The sequence below is a fragment of the Balearica regulorum genome, chromosome 15, assembly GCF_011004875.1.
Source record: "Balearica regulorum gibbericeps isolate bBalReg1 chromosome 15, bBalReg1.pri, whole genome shotgun sequence".
NCBI lineage: Eukaryota > Metazoa > Chordata > Aves > Gruiformes > Gruidae > Balearica > Balearica regulorum.
Genome location: NC_046198.1, coordinates 3,422,621 through 3,435,889, shown reverse-complemented (window position 1 = coordinate 3,435,889; position 13,269 = coordinate 3,422,621). Strand labels below are relative to the sequence as shown.

General features: G+C 41.2%; 1 protein-coding gene across 1 annotated transcript in view; it reads left to right on the top strand.

Moving 5' to 3' along the window:
- The window catches only part of GSG1L (GSG1 like), a 59,164-nt gene that overhangs the window by 16,122 nt on the left and 29,773 nt on the right, over positions 1-13,269 (top strand). The window contains exon 2 of the mRNA XM_010308663.2: positions 1,467-1,514. Within this exon, the coding sequence (XP_010306965.1) occupies positions 1,467-1,514 (48 nt within the window). The remainder of the gene's footprint in view (positions 1-1,466; positions 1,515-13,269) is intronic.

Here is a 13,269-nt window from a genome sequence, read left to right as displayed (position 1 = left end):
GGAGCTCTGATAAGTCAAGTGTCACTTCTGTTTCTTGACTGTCCTCTTGACAGTGCCTGGATTCACAGAGCAGAAGTCCTTCCCCCTGCCATGAAGATATTAAATTGTTCATTTCAATGTCAAGTGAATCTTTTCTTTTATAGCAACTTATACACAGACAAACAGACTACAGACTATGTACGTGACACTTTTTAGCATATTTATCATAGGTTTAAAACTGAAAAAAATAAATAAAATGTGGTAATTATAGCATTATAATAATAGATTGTTATTTCAGCACAGCTATCATTTGAATGGTTACTTTTATCTTAATCCTGCCAACAAAAACACCACAAGGATTAACATTTTATATTGGTTTGCACATACAATCAATTACAACTCAGAAAAAATTACACAGACTTCAACGTCACTACAGCATTTCACTGTTTATTCTTTTTTAATGGCTTACATTTCCTAAATCAGTCTTTCAACTGTGCAATTAAAATTTAGCAAAACTAATAAAAAACCTACTCCTGAAGCTGCTTTTGCGTCAATTAGAGTCTTAAAGGGCAAAATGGTTTCTTCTCCATTAGCTCTGGCAGGCATGCTGTGCTCTGATTCCTCGAGGCAGGCAGGCTGTTGGTCACCTTGGAACATAGCATATTGAAGGAAACGCATACACTTGGTGTATGGATGCACCTAGAGCAGAGGAATTATTTTATAATCTCTGATTGCCCGAAGAAATAAAAAGAAAGGTCAAAACATCCACCCTTAAGATACATTTGCCTGCTCAGAAGCAATTCTCAAGAATGCCTGCAAAAACATAGAAAATTTAATTTACAATGATAAATGGATGCAGCAGCCACAAAGCAGAAGGAGTGGCACAGGGCTGTGATGGTTATACCAAGGCATTTGCCTGCTTTTTTAACAATTTTTTTTAATGCTATGCAATCGCTTAGCTTGCTTTGTGCTTCAGGTTTTGTCTGTCCTAGTCACACGTGTCATATCTGTCTATTGAGAAATCTGTGCCTGGGGCAATGCCTCCTGGCACTGGGAGGTTCCATCAGACCCTGGTGGGGCACACACATTGTCCTGACGATGAGGAGGAGGAGGGCAAAAGTGTTGGTGAAATAGGCCTGTGCTCTCCCAACGCTCCTCCATCTGGAGCCCAACACTGTTCCCAGCCTTGGCAAAGAGCACAACTGACCCAACTGGGACCCAACTGTCAGAGAGAACATGTTTCTTCACTAACTGTATTTCATACTCCTAATCAAGGGACTTCAGTCCTAAGGGAGAGTCCAGCCTTGTGAGCATAGCAATTTTGGCCCAGGTTGGAGGCACAGGTAAATGTCTGCTCTCTGTGTGAGACAAGCTAGTAGTCCTGTAGAGTCTCAGGTGGGAATGATGGCAGAAACACCAGTCAGAAAGAGGAGGCAGAGGAAAATCAATCAACTTCTGTCTCCTAAAATAATCCTTTTCTTTTAAAGGTGAAAAATGTCGAAGTTTTATTGACCTTGCCCCGGCTTCTGAAAAAGGTAAGACAATACAGTCAAGGCTTCTTCCCATTTTACAAATTGCATCGGTATTGTTTCTTGTCGTACTTCAGTGCCAGGGGAAACATTACTTCCTGAGCACACGAGGACCTACGTGTCATCCAGATTACATACAGCCAGGTGAAACAAATGCCAAGGGTTTAAGACAGCTGTTTACTCAGTTTATGCAGATGTGTCATTTCTCTTCATTCAGATTATTTTTTTCAAGAAAATAAAGATTTATATTGTAATACAGACATTTCCCTTCTTCCTCTAGTGAGGAAGGACATGCTACACTGTTTCCTCAGGCCATGAAGACATTTATGGTCAGAAAACTGCAGTCACAGTACCAAATGTCTCTGTGAGAGGGAATCATGTAGCTGCTTGTTTGTTTGATTTACCCTCAGAACAAAAATTACATTCGAGTGCACAGAAAGAGGCAGGCTGCAAAAGTTTTCTTTCAATAGCATTTATCAGGAAAAAGAGTTCAATTAACAAACTGGGCAGCTGAGCCCATCCCGCTCCCTGCTCAAGACAGAACGTTTTGCACAGCGCTGAAGAGGTACACGAGCCTTGCAGAGTCCTTCACACTAACAATGGGCTTCTGGAGAATCCAAAGGACGGATGAAAATTCATGTTTGTGCAAAGCAGCGATATATTTTGTTAGATCACTTGAGACAATCACAAAACCGTTTGGGCATACGGTACCTTCATCAGGTCTGACAGAGAGGCAGCGAGTGGTGTAAGGAACAATTGTTCTTAGTTTGTCTGAATTGCTGATCAGCTGGACAAACTGAAAGAGAAGGGCAATTACCATTAATAAAGCAGTGGGGTAGTTCAGTGAGAGAAATAGTAACAGAGACAGTCTCTGTGAAATTCATTGTGAGTAAACCTAAATAAATTATGCACGTAAGGGAAGAACAATCCTGGGATTACTGCCACTAATGGGCTCTGAGCTGGATCTTACACACACAAATGGGACCTTGGGGCATAGCCATTCTTACGAAATCACTAGCTCAATACTCAGCAGCAGTCAAAAAGCAAACTATCTGTTAGAAAGCATTAGGAAAGGACTTGAGAACAGAGTAGAGACTAGCCTGTTGCATGAGGACTGTATACATCTGAGCGCTTCGACTTATATAAAACGTAGCGTGGTATTTTGTCCTTTTTAGTCCAGCTCACAGAAGGGCAGCAAGGATAATCAGAGTTCTGGAAGACTCTGTTCAAGGATGAGACTAAGACTCTTCAGCCCAAAGGAGAGACACATGAGAGGAGATAAGATGGGCATTGATAAAGATGTAAGAGGAACTGAAAAGGCAACCTGGGGCAGTTCACTGCCTTTACCAGTACAAGGACTAACAGCATTGCATGGCACCTTCAGAAGACAGACTCAAAACAAGCACAATGTGTCTGTTATAAAGGCAATGGGATGTTTTTGTGCTTTATCCATTTTCTGTGAAAGTTCATTATGGTGCATAATGCTTGGTTGCATCACCCACACACTTTCCAAAACAGCATTTAGTGCTTTACATTAAGTATTTCTTTTGATTGTGTGAAACGCTGTCAGCAATTTTTTTTAAAATTGAATTTTAGACCTGCTGCATGATGTCAATGTATATTTCTAGATTATTCTATTTTTCCTTTTTGAGGAAGAAAGGCTCTTTTCGTGTAGTGGTATAAAGAAACTTATAACTATTTCTGAAGTCTTGCCGTGGAGTTGTAAAGCATATCGACAGAAAGAGAGAAGAATACTCAGTCAGAGATGGAAAGTGCTGACCATCTGACTCACAAACAACTGTAGGTCAAGTTGGACACTGCAACATAGTTAATCTGAATTTTCCGCCATCAGTCTTGTACGGTCCAGAGATACTTTCATCACATGTGAAGAGAAAATTGTGTGTCAATGATGCCCAACTTGCTTTCGCTGCAGAATTCAACTTCCTGACTTCTTTTGTTCTCTTTTCCAGATAGAAATAACTTCCTACTCCTTTATTCACCCCCTCACTCAGCGTTGACTTTAATGGTCATAGGCTTGTCAACTACTCAGTTACACCTAGTGCTGGGACAGATTCTTGATTCTTCTTCCAAGTAAATGAGAGTTGATAAAATGCAGTGAATATAAAAAGTGGAGCTCAGTTATACAAATATATTGTTGTCCATTGTGTAACTGGGAATTTGTGGACTCAACTTGTCTGCACAATGAGACGTCAGCTTATTCGGTTTCTGTACACATTCTTAGCATCACCACTAAAACGTGGCTGTTCAAGGTTTTGATTATCTAAAATGTCTCCATGTGTACATGCTCTGTTACTGCAACTGAGCACTCAGGCTTTCTAAAGTTTTCTTTTCAGTTGGTTTTCCGTGATCCGAAGATGACCTCTATCTAACCAACCTTTAAGCTAAATACTGGCTGTTGAAATACCTCTGAGCACATAATCTTCCACTTTTAAGGCATGCTAAAAGGAAGCCTAAGAACAAGTTGTGTAGCCACTGTCTTCTAGAGTCCCTCACCAATTAACAGCAAGTCAGTATAAAAACTCTGCATAATATTTAAAACCTTCTTAGCATGGAAAAGCTTATCACTGAAATATTCACAGTAAAACCATCTATGGTAAGGCCTAGCTACATTCTTACCACAAATCTTGCATTCATAAATGAAAATGTTTCTTACTCTTACTGTAAAAAAGTAATAACTTAAGCTTGAGCTTCCTATCTTTAATCCATTTGTGCTGAACTCTAGCGTAGCTGGATACTGTATTTCTGATCAGCTCTTATACCCTTTCCATATATCGCACCAATGACATCTACTAAAAGGAGGCAGCAAAATTTGGGGCAAACAGACCCACAGTATGGTATAAATAAGCATTTGCAACCCACACTAGGAGAGCTCTTCCCTGCATTTAAGGCAGCTGCCAACAATCTGTCAGAACCTTATAAGCCTAACATTGAATTTATTAGCTATTGCTGGTTGTTAGTGCCAAATCTGCTTAACAAAATCAGCTTGGTGATGGTAGATAATAACTAGAAAAAAAACCCAAAACATTTTCTGTGTCCACAAATATTTCTTATTACAGTTTCCATTCACTATCAATAAAGAATGATAGGGCAATAGCTGGTTATGTTGGCCAGTACTTTTAATGAGTTCTCACAGAGTAGATGTTGTTGGGTCCCATGAAGCGTGCTGTTTTCTAATTCTCACTACAGATGTGTGTATCTTACTAGGTAGCAAGTATTTCCAGAAGGAGTTGGAAGGAAACTGCCACAGTAGGCTGGACCTGATCTTTCAGTTCTGAATTGTTTCTGAGATCTTCTCCACAAAACTTAATCCAAGGTTTGCTCCTGCTGAGTATTTTGATGTCTGAAGAAGAAACGGGAAACCTATTTAGTGAGGGGCACTTACACATTACACTGCAAAGTACGCTCAGTTTTCAACTACTTGGTCCATTTTTGAATGCAGCTTGCAGTCTTTCCTTTCCCTTTGGGCTATTGAAAACTTTGCTAAATCATCTTTCTGTCAAGCTCCTGGATGCAGTGCCCATCCAGAACACTCTGGCTGGGGCACACTCCACCACCCTCCTCCTCTCATAACACCATTTGGGTGCACCTTCCAACTCCCCTTTCCCATTGCTTCAATTCCGTGCCCAAGAGAACTTCCAAGATGCCTTGGAGGATACATTCAAAAGGAAGAAACCAAGGCTAAATATTATGTCTGGAAACTATAGCTCCACAATGGAAAGCACAAGGTAGTAATATGTCCCATCAAATGATCTGATAAATGATGTCACTGACTAGCATAACACCGCAGCTATATACATACACAGGTCTGCTCCTCCCCCTGCCTAGAACTGCATGGGGATTTGAACTCCCGCATCCTTCTATAAATGCATACATGTCAGTTGTCAACCACAGCAACATGGAGAGCCAGAGGATGAGGAGTCATAACGAGCCGAACTCCTTGCGCAAGTGAAGGCTGTGATATATACAGTGGAAATCAGCTGAAAGCAGCATTTGTGCTGGAAGAACTTTGCTGGGGAAGAGAGAGAGCTTGCAGGAAACGCGGTGCCCCCAAGAGTTTTGGAGATGGTGTTCACTGGAGCTGTGGCTCAGGCACTTTCCAAACACCTGCAGTGCCTGCAGCACATACTGAAGTGAGGTGCTCTGGCCTGAGGAGTCCTGTTGGGAAGTTGCTTCAGGAACAGGCTCAAAGGTCAGCGTTGGCTCAAAATTTAGAGATGGGCACACCAACATAGGATAGGACAAGCTCCTTACAGGTATGGTACAATCTGGTCTAAGTTACTCTAGTGCTCTGTAGGACCCCACTTGCTTCAGCTGTGATATCTATGGAATAATACCCGCAATGAATGGCAAAGCAGCAGGTCATCAGCAACTGCCTATATTGCATTGCTTTCTACTTATTTATAGGGAAGTCCACATGCATAAAATAAACAAGACTTTTTAGAGACCATGGAGGCTGAGGCAAGGCAAAACCTTGCAGAAGGAAAATGCTCATTGCTAGTGAGCATTTAACAGTCCAAAATGTTACAGGGGACTTTTTAAATTAGAGATTGTACTGGCAGAGGTAGGAGATGCCTTCTGCATGTCCTCTACACAGCTCATGATGATGCATCCTGTAGAGATGAAGCAATAAAAATTCTGTATTGTCTAAGAAGGAGCTGGCAAACCAAGATAGCACATGGCAAACAGCAAATAAATAAAGTCTCACCTAAACACAGCACAGAAAAAGAGAAAGCTGAGCCAAATCTATACATGCTTCTAAGCCAGCGCTACAACAGCAATTAATGAGAAGAAAAACTAGATGCCTGATTTTAATGGATCCTGACATAATAGGTGTACCAGAAATTTGATGGGAGAAAGATAATTAGTGGGACAATAACGTCTTGATACTGATTACAGTGAAAGACAAAGCAGATGTCATGTACTAAAGCTGAATCAGAATAACAAGGTAATGTCATTAATGAGCAACACAATCTCTATGGATGGATTCCATGCTCAGATAAAAATTACAGAATTCTATTAGTGATCACCCATTGGGGCAGCTTACAGTAGCACGGTTAAACTCGATATCAGAGAAGGTATAAGGACAGAAAACAAAACTAGGAGTAGACTTCAAAACCCCATGCACAGACTGAGAAATTGTCATACATGGTATGATTTAGAGACTAAAATTTGAATAAATTTTATGAGCATGGAGAAATCACTTGGGAAACCTGTAACTCTTGACTTATTCCTGAGTGGTGTGGGGAACTTGGTTCAAAATGTTAGTGAGAGATACCTCGCATCTGTGACTAACATAGACAAATTCAGCATCGTTACAGAAGCAATAGAAGTAAAAAAAAAAAAAAGGTGTGAAGAAGGGAACACAAGAAAAACAAGACTTGATTAAAAGAAATTAACAGGTTCAGCAGAAAGGACAAATGGAGTGTGAAAACTACAAAGATACTAGATATACTACAGGTATCTAAACTATTCACAAATCTTTCTTTCTCAGTCACTGAGTGACTGAAAAAGGCAGATAATATTCAGTGTTGATAAATGCAAAGTGGTGAACATGAAGAGTAATCCTACCTTTACATATACAGTGATGGGTTCTGAATTAGCTTTTACCCCTCAGGATAAAGTTCTTGGAGCTATGACAGACACTTCTATGAAAACATTAATTCACTGCTCTGCAGAGATTAAGAAAAGATGAAAAGAACTATTAGGATCATTGTAGGAAATCAAGAACAAAACAAAAAAGTCACCATGCCATCACACATATTCATGATGTAACCACCTGCAGCACTCTGTGTGCACCTCTCATCCCTCCCTTGCCAGCCCCAGCTCAAAAAAAATCAGAATAAAATTTTAAAAGATAGAGAAGAGGGTTTGATAGTTATGGTCAAAGGTAGGGAATACTTTTTTGTGTGTGAGAAGGACAACACAGAACAGATTTCAGGCTGGAAAAGAGACAAATGAATCTTGGAACAGCCAAGGTAAGAAACAAACCTCCTTCTTTGTGTACTGGGTAGCTATTCCTGAGAAGAAAAAGAGGACAGATTTTCTACAAGGACCACTTAGAGACCCGCATGCAGCGAAACTTAACTGGGAATCCCACAAGAATTGTACACTTTCCAAAACAGTCCCCATTGTCTTCTTGAACGTTTCATATTCTGCTTACATTATTCTTAACATATCTGCAATAGGGTATATACATACCCACACAGACAAGTACCTGTGCACTCGTATTAGGGGAGTTATGATTAAGTATGCAGGAAAAAAATGTGTTACTAATATTTTATCTGTGTTTTCTTATACGTCTATTATGAATCATTGAAGTTATTTTTAAAAGCTAATTAGATATACAAAGATGAAGCCATGCTTAATAGCAGAATTCAAGCTAAAGTCCTAAAAGGAAGCAACAGCCTTGCTTTTCATGCTGGTGATGCCACAGGCATGGAGAACACCAGTTCTCTGCTGTGGAGAATGCTAGCCACAAGGTCTGAACATAATTAATGTCTCAGCCCAGTGCTGAGGACGGAAGTACACCCAGACCCTGCACCGTAGCTCCATTTAGCCCAAATATATTTATCAAGGCATATGGGGTAGTCCTGCTTTAGAGAGTTTTTCATGGTCTTTTTTACTGTATTAATCTACTGTTTTCACACCAGGAAGAAAAGAATATAGGCACAAAGATATTCCACAGTCTGCTTGGTGCCATACACAGGATTAAATTCAGAACCAAGCTCAGTGTCAGAACCATAAAAAGTCATAGAAAACACATCATTATCTAGAAGAGAATACTTTTATTTAGCTCACAGGTCCACCTCACCTTTCAAACTAAAGAAACCGATGAAGAACTAAAGCTGAAGAGAATCCAAGCACCTGGCAATTCTCTCACCTAAACAGTTTCTGGTGCTTGTGTTTATCATATAGTCTCTCAGGTTTTGCAAACTGCAGTCTCTTGTCTGGGTGCTGGCCCTTTATCTGTCTTGAATGTCTTAGCTGTTTTATGATAACACACAGTTTTAGATATCTCTGATGGCTTTTAGGATCATGAAGCTTACTTTGTTTTGGAGGAACGTCTCTCATAGCTTTGTGGTCTACTTCTCCCAGTTTTTTTTACACTGCAGCACAAGAGGAGCAGGCAGATGGTCTGATATTATGAGACTGCATTAACCAACAGATGGGCTGACTGCTCAGAGCTGAGTCCCTACGCCAGCCACAACAGCATGCTCAATGTTTATTCCTTTCACCATTTTTTATTGATCACTCCAATATTTCTGGCTGGTAATTCCCAGTATAGGAGCAGCAGAGATGAGCAAATGACTAAAACCATCAGAATGCAACTAGAAGAGAAAGCATGAGATTTACATGGCCCTTTTAAGCTTACTTTAATGCTTTTCCCAAACAAGACGTACAACATTTCTATATTTTTTCCTCTCTTTTGTCTTGCACTGAATGTGAAGAGGAGAGATTAAAGTGAGACCCAGGTGTCAGTTCCAACATAGTGGGTAAAAGTCTGGAAAAGCAGAGCAACAACAGCCTGAGACAAGAAACATAGGGACAACAAATATAGACCAGGAGGAACCAAGCAGGCAGGACCAAAAATGCAGAGAACATGCCATTCTACATAGGTAAACAGAATATCTTAAAAATCATTAGTGCAAGAAAACCAAACACCATTAGGTCTACAGAGCACTCACCATAAAACCCAGCACCTACTACATGTTTTGCAGCTGCCAGTATGCTCGCAGCATCATGCTGCTAGCTCTGGAATTGAGTATTAAAGAAAGAACTAGATTTTCCCTGATGTTGCAGACCATCGTGTGTGCCACAGGCTATGGATGGTCAGCATCTTCCTGACAACTAGATCTTGATAGGAATAGGGAAGCGCAAGAGGACTGTTAGGGTCACACTTTTCACAGCAACCTCTGCTCCCTTTCCCAGGAGGGTGACGAGAAAGACCTGCCTCAAATCTTTCAGTCTAAGAAGGTATGTTCTGGGTCCCTCACACACTGTTTAGGTCTAACGCAATACCTTACAGAAAGGACTTAGAGTTTCATCATCAAAAAACAAACCAAGGAGAAGGAACCATTCCCATCTAGTACACAGGTGCTCTCCCCCCCATCTCCAATGCAAGTGTTATGTTCATAAAGCAGGACATACAGACCTGAGGCTGTCAAAGCAAGTGAGCATAGCTTTTTGTTGCTGGTAACATGAACAAGGGTGACAAGTACCCCATCCCCCTGGCTGCTGCAGCATGCATAGAGAGCAAGAAGAATAATATTTTTGTACAAAGAAGGAACAACATCTGCACCATGGCTTCCTCTAGGCAAATTCATACCACCCAAACCCAAGTTTTGCCCTCATACATGGTTCTTTTCTTCCCATGTTGGATGACATCTGTCTAGTTGACTCTCACAGCCTCTTGTGGTTTCCCTGTGTTGTTCAGCAGTCCAGGGATCTTGGGGGCAATGACTGTGAACCATGAGCTAACAGAAGCACTTTCTTCCTCAAGTAACAGCATCGGTGTCTGAGGCTAGCACCAACACCAATGAGGAGGCAAGGAGGATGCACACTCTCCAGGACAGTGTTGCTTGGACACTGATATCTCTTCAGCTGCTCAACGATGCAGCACCTGGCTTGTCCTTTGAGTGCAGTGCTCTGGATTCCATCTCAGTCAGACACGATAACCTCAGTAGTTATTTAGGAGCACACATTGCTCAGCTCCACCGTTTCTAGCACATAGAGGGTTTTTTGTCATATGATAAAGCATGATGTAGAAAAAAACCCCAAAGCATCTACTTGCTTATATCAGAATTTCCTCAGCCAGATCAAGGTTGAATTGACAGAGAAGTGACTTGAGATGATGTCTCATCGTAGCTCGGACAGACTCTGATGATCAGAGCAGATGTGTAACATTGAGTCACAGGGAACCTTAGCAAGTACAAACCTTTTCAAGATCTCTGTGGCTCTCTGCACCATTGTCCGGTCTGATTACTTGCTCAGGGACAGCATGGCATGGTATGACAGTTCAAATGAAGCTGCTTTGGTCACATCCTTCATCAGCCAGAGGGACAGTTCTGCTATTAGAAGGGCTGGTAAGCAGCAACCACAGATCATCTTCAGCCGGGAGCACAGAATGTGGCACTAGGTGTTTCTGAGGAGGATGAAATCCCACTGAGGCATCCTGAATATGAGTTTACCCCAATTAGGAAGCTAATTTTCTGCCTGAAAGGGCCTTCAGAAATCAAAACAGACTCTGGACTATTACTTCTTGGTCATTGCTCAGGTAACGCTGGGGCTTCCAGCGGGCAGCGTCACATAGCTTGGCAGGTAATACATTCATTTATGAGGTTTTTTAAATGCTGCCATATTTTCCAAGCCACTAGCCAAAATGCATGACTAACATTTTCATGCACACAATTCCTGCCTATGCTGCATATAACATAGTTAACATGACTCAGCAGTCTCCTTCAGGAATAGCAATATGATTTTCCCAGAAGGGATCCTTTACGAGCAAACAGCTCATGTTTATGGATTAAAAATGCTTTGAACTCTAACAGCAATTTCTCTGTTGGCCACCTCTTCAGTGTTGCCTTGAGAACATGTATTAATATTGGATCTTTTACAGTCATTTTCATGACCTGACCAGCCCAGAGAAGCAGCCAGGAGGGGATTTCAATAACGTTCTTTCATCTGGAGACAGAACCTCACAATCTGGCATCAGAAACTCTTGGCATACTGAGCCAGCACCAAAAATCAACTTTTCTGATTTGCCAACAAGTTTACAATCATACATCTTTAGCTTAAAACTCCATGGCTGCATGTGAATGTAGGTGGTAGGAAGTATAGATGTGTATTTTGACTTTCTAGAACTGGTTTGTTGGCTGTATTAATCTCAGAAGCACAACAGTAATTTAATTATGAAACTTTGTGGTCTTTACATTCTTGAGGTCAGTTTAACCAGAGCGCTCTCGCAGAAAAATTGGAGTTAGCAGCTGTTGCTTTTTTGGGACAGGACATTGCAGTGGATTTGAACAAAGAATACTCCATGTTTTGATATGTGTTTTCACTCAGGGTATTGTGAATGGCCCTTAGTTTTTCTTACTCCAAAGGAAAAAGGCCAGATGCAAACCAACAGAATAACCTATGACAACAGCGGTTACCCCAGTTTCACATTTATACTTAATTTAGATACTAAACAGTCAAAATCAGCTCAAAACTCCTGGAAGTCATTAATCACACTGTTCTTTGCATTCCATAATCAGGAATTCATGGAAATGTGGTATGATGCCTTGAGTTCTTCTAAGCAGAATTTCTGTGACTTTTCAGAATTCCTATTTCAAAGGAAAGTCAGCAATGGAGATTTCTGACAATAGTGTGTTCATTCACATTGCCTTCCCTAGTGATCAGGGCTGACTTGAAATACATTCAAGTTTTCTGAAGAACTTTTGAGCTCTGAGACTCATTTCAGGCTGAAGTAAAGCTTCTTTACCTCACTGTCAGAAAAATATTCAGTTTGTTTCGTTCATTCAGAATTATCTGCAACATCCTTTTGTTAACACGTTGTCTCTGGCAGATGCGCTTAACGTGATCACCAGCTTTGCAGAAATGCACTCAGTATCTATGAATCTTCTTTCAAAATGTTGATGCTGCCCTCCACTGTCTGACAGACATGCAAGGGACTGATCTCGTTGGTTCATGATGTACTTGAGTCTCCTAAAATTTCAGCGATCATGTGGTTAACAGTTATCTTTTCAGTCACAATAAAGAGTATGTTCACTTCACACGAATTTCCTTGGCATGTAACAGTACTGATTCAGTGGCTAAACCCGTGAGGAGGTGGCACTGATGCTTTTCACCGTGAACTCCACAGAGAAGACAATCTGCTAACACATTGTTGAGGAAATAACAGTAACTCAGAGACACAAAGAAGTTCAGTGATATCCCAGCTAGTTTATGGATCTTCTTGCACAATGAGAATCTCTGGACAATGACAGAAGCACGGATGAAAAACAAGCTTTCAGCAGGGCTATATTTCCACATTTTAGGCAAATCTGGTGATCATATAGAGTGCAATCTGTCTTGAGGCCAGATGATATGAAGGTGATATGATTCCTTCTGAGGTAGGAGTCCCATATGTAAGTTGATTTATGTGAAATTTTTCAGTGAGTCCCAGCTTCACTATCTCAAGTTCTAGGTAGGCAGCTCAGCCCAGGTCCTGCCCTTCCAGTGCTTGTGCTTTGCAAGGAGGTTGTGCTGAAGATGGCAACTCCTTTACCTTCAGAAACAGCTCCACAGTCTGTGGTGTTCAGCTTCAGAACAATCCCACCTGGGACATGCAGCGTAGTATCTGTGGGGCAGGAGCAAAGATCCAAAGTGGCCCACAGTACAGAAAAGTAACTCTGTCATTATCAGGAACACTGTTGAGGGCGCGATAGACTGGTTGGTGTAAAAAACGGCAGGATAAGGCGTGTTAGAATAGCAGGTGTTGATGGTACCAAGGTTAGTGGGTCATCAAGATCCTAGTGCCCATCTACCTGCAGCTTCTCAGACACCAGGTTGGGAGATACAGGACAACAAGTAAATCATGATGTGCAACAGAGTCATGACAGAACAGCAAGACTGTCAGCTCCTAGCCAGGACAGAAACGAACATGCAAACCTAGCCCATTTTTGCTAACCTACTAAAAGCCCAGAAAACATGAGGATGACTCCACAGCTGGCATCCTCTACATTAATTTCCGGGAATGCTG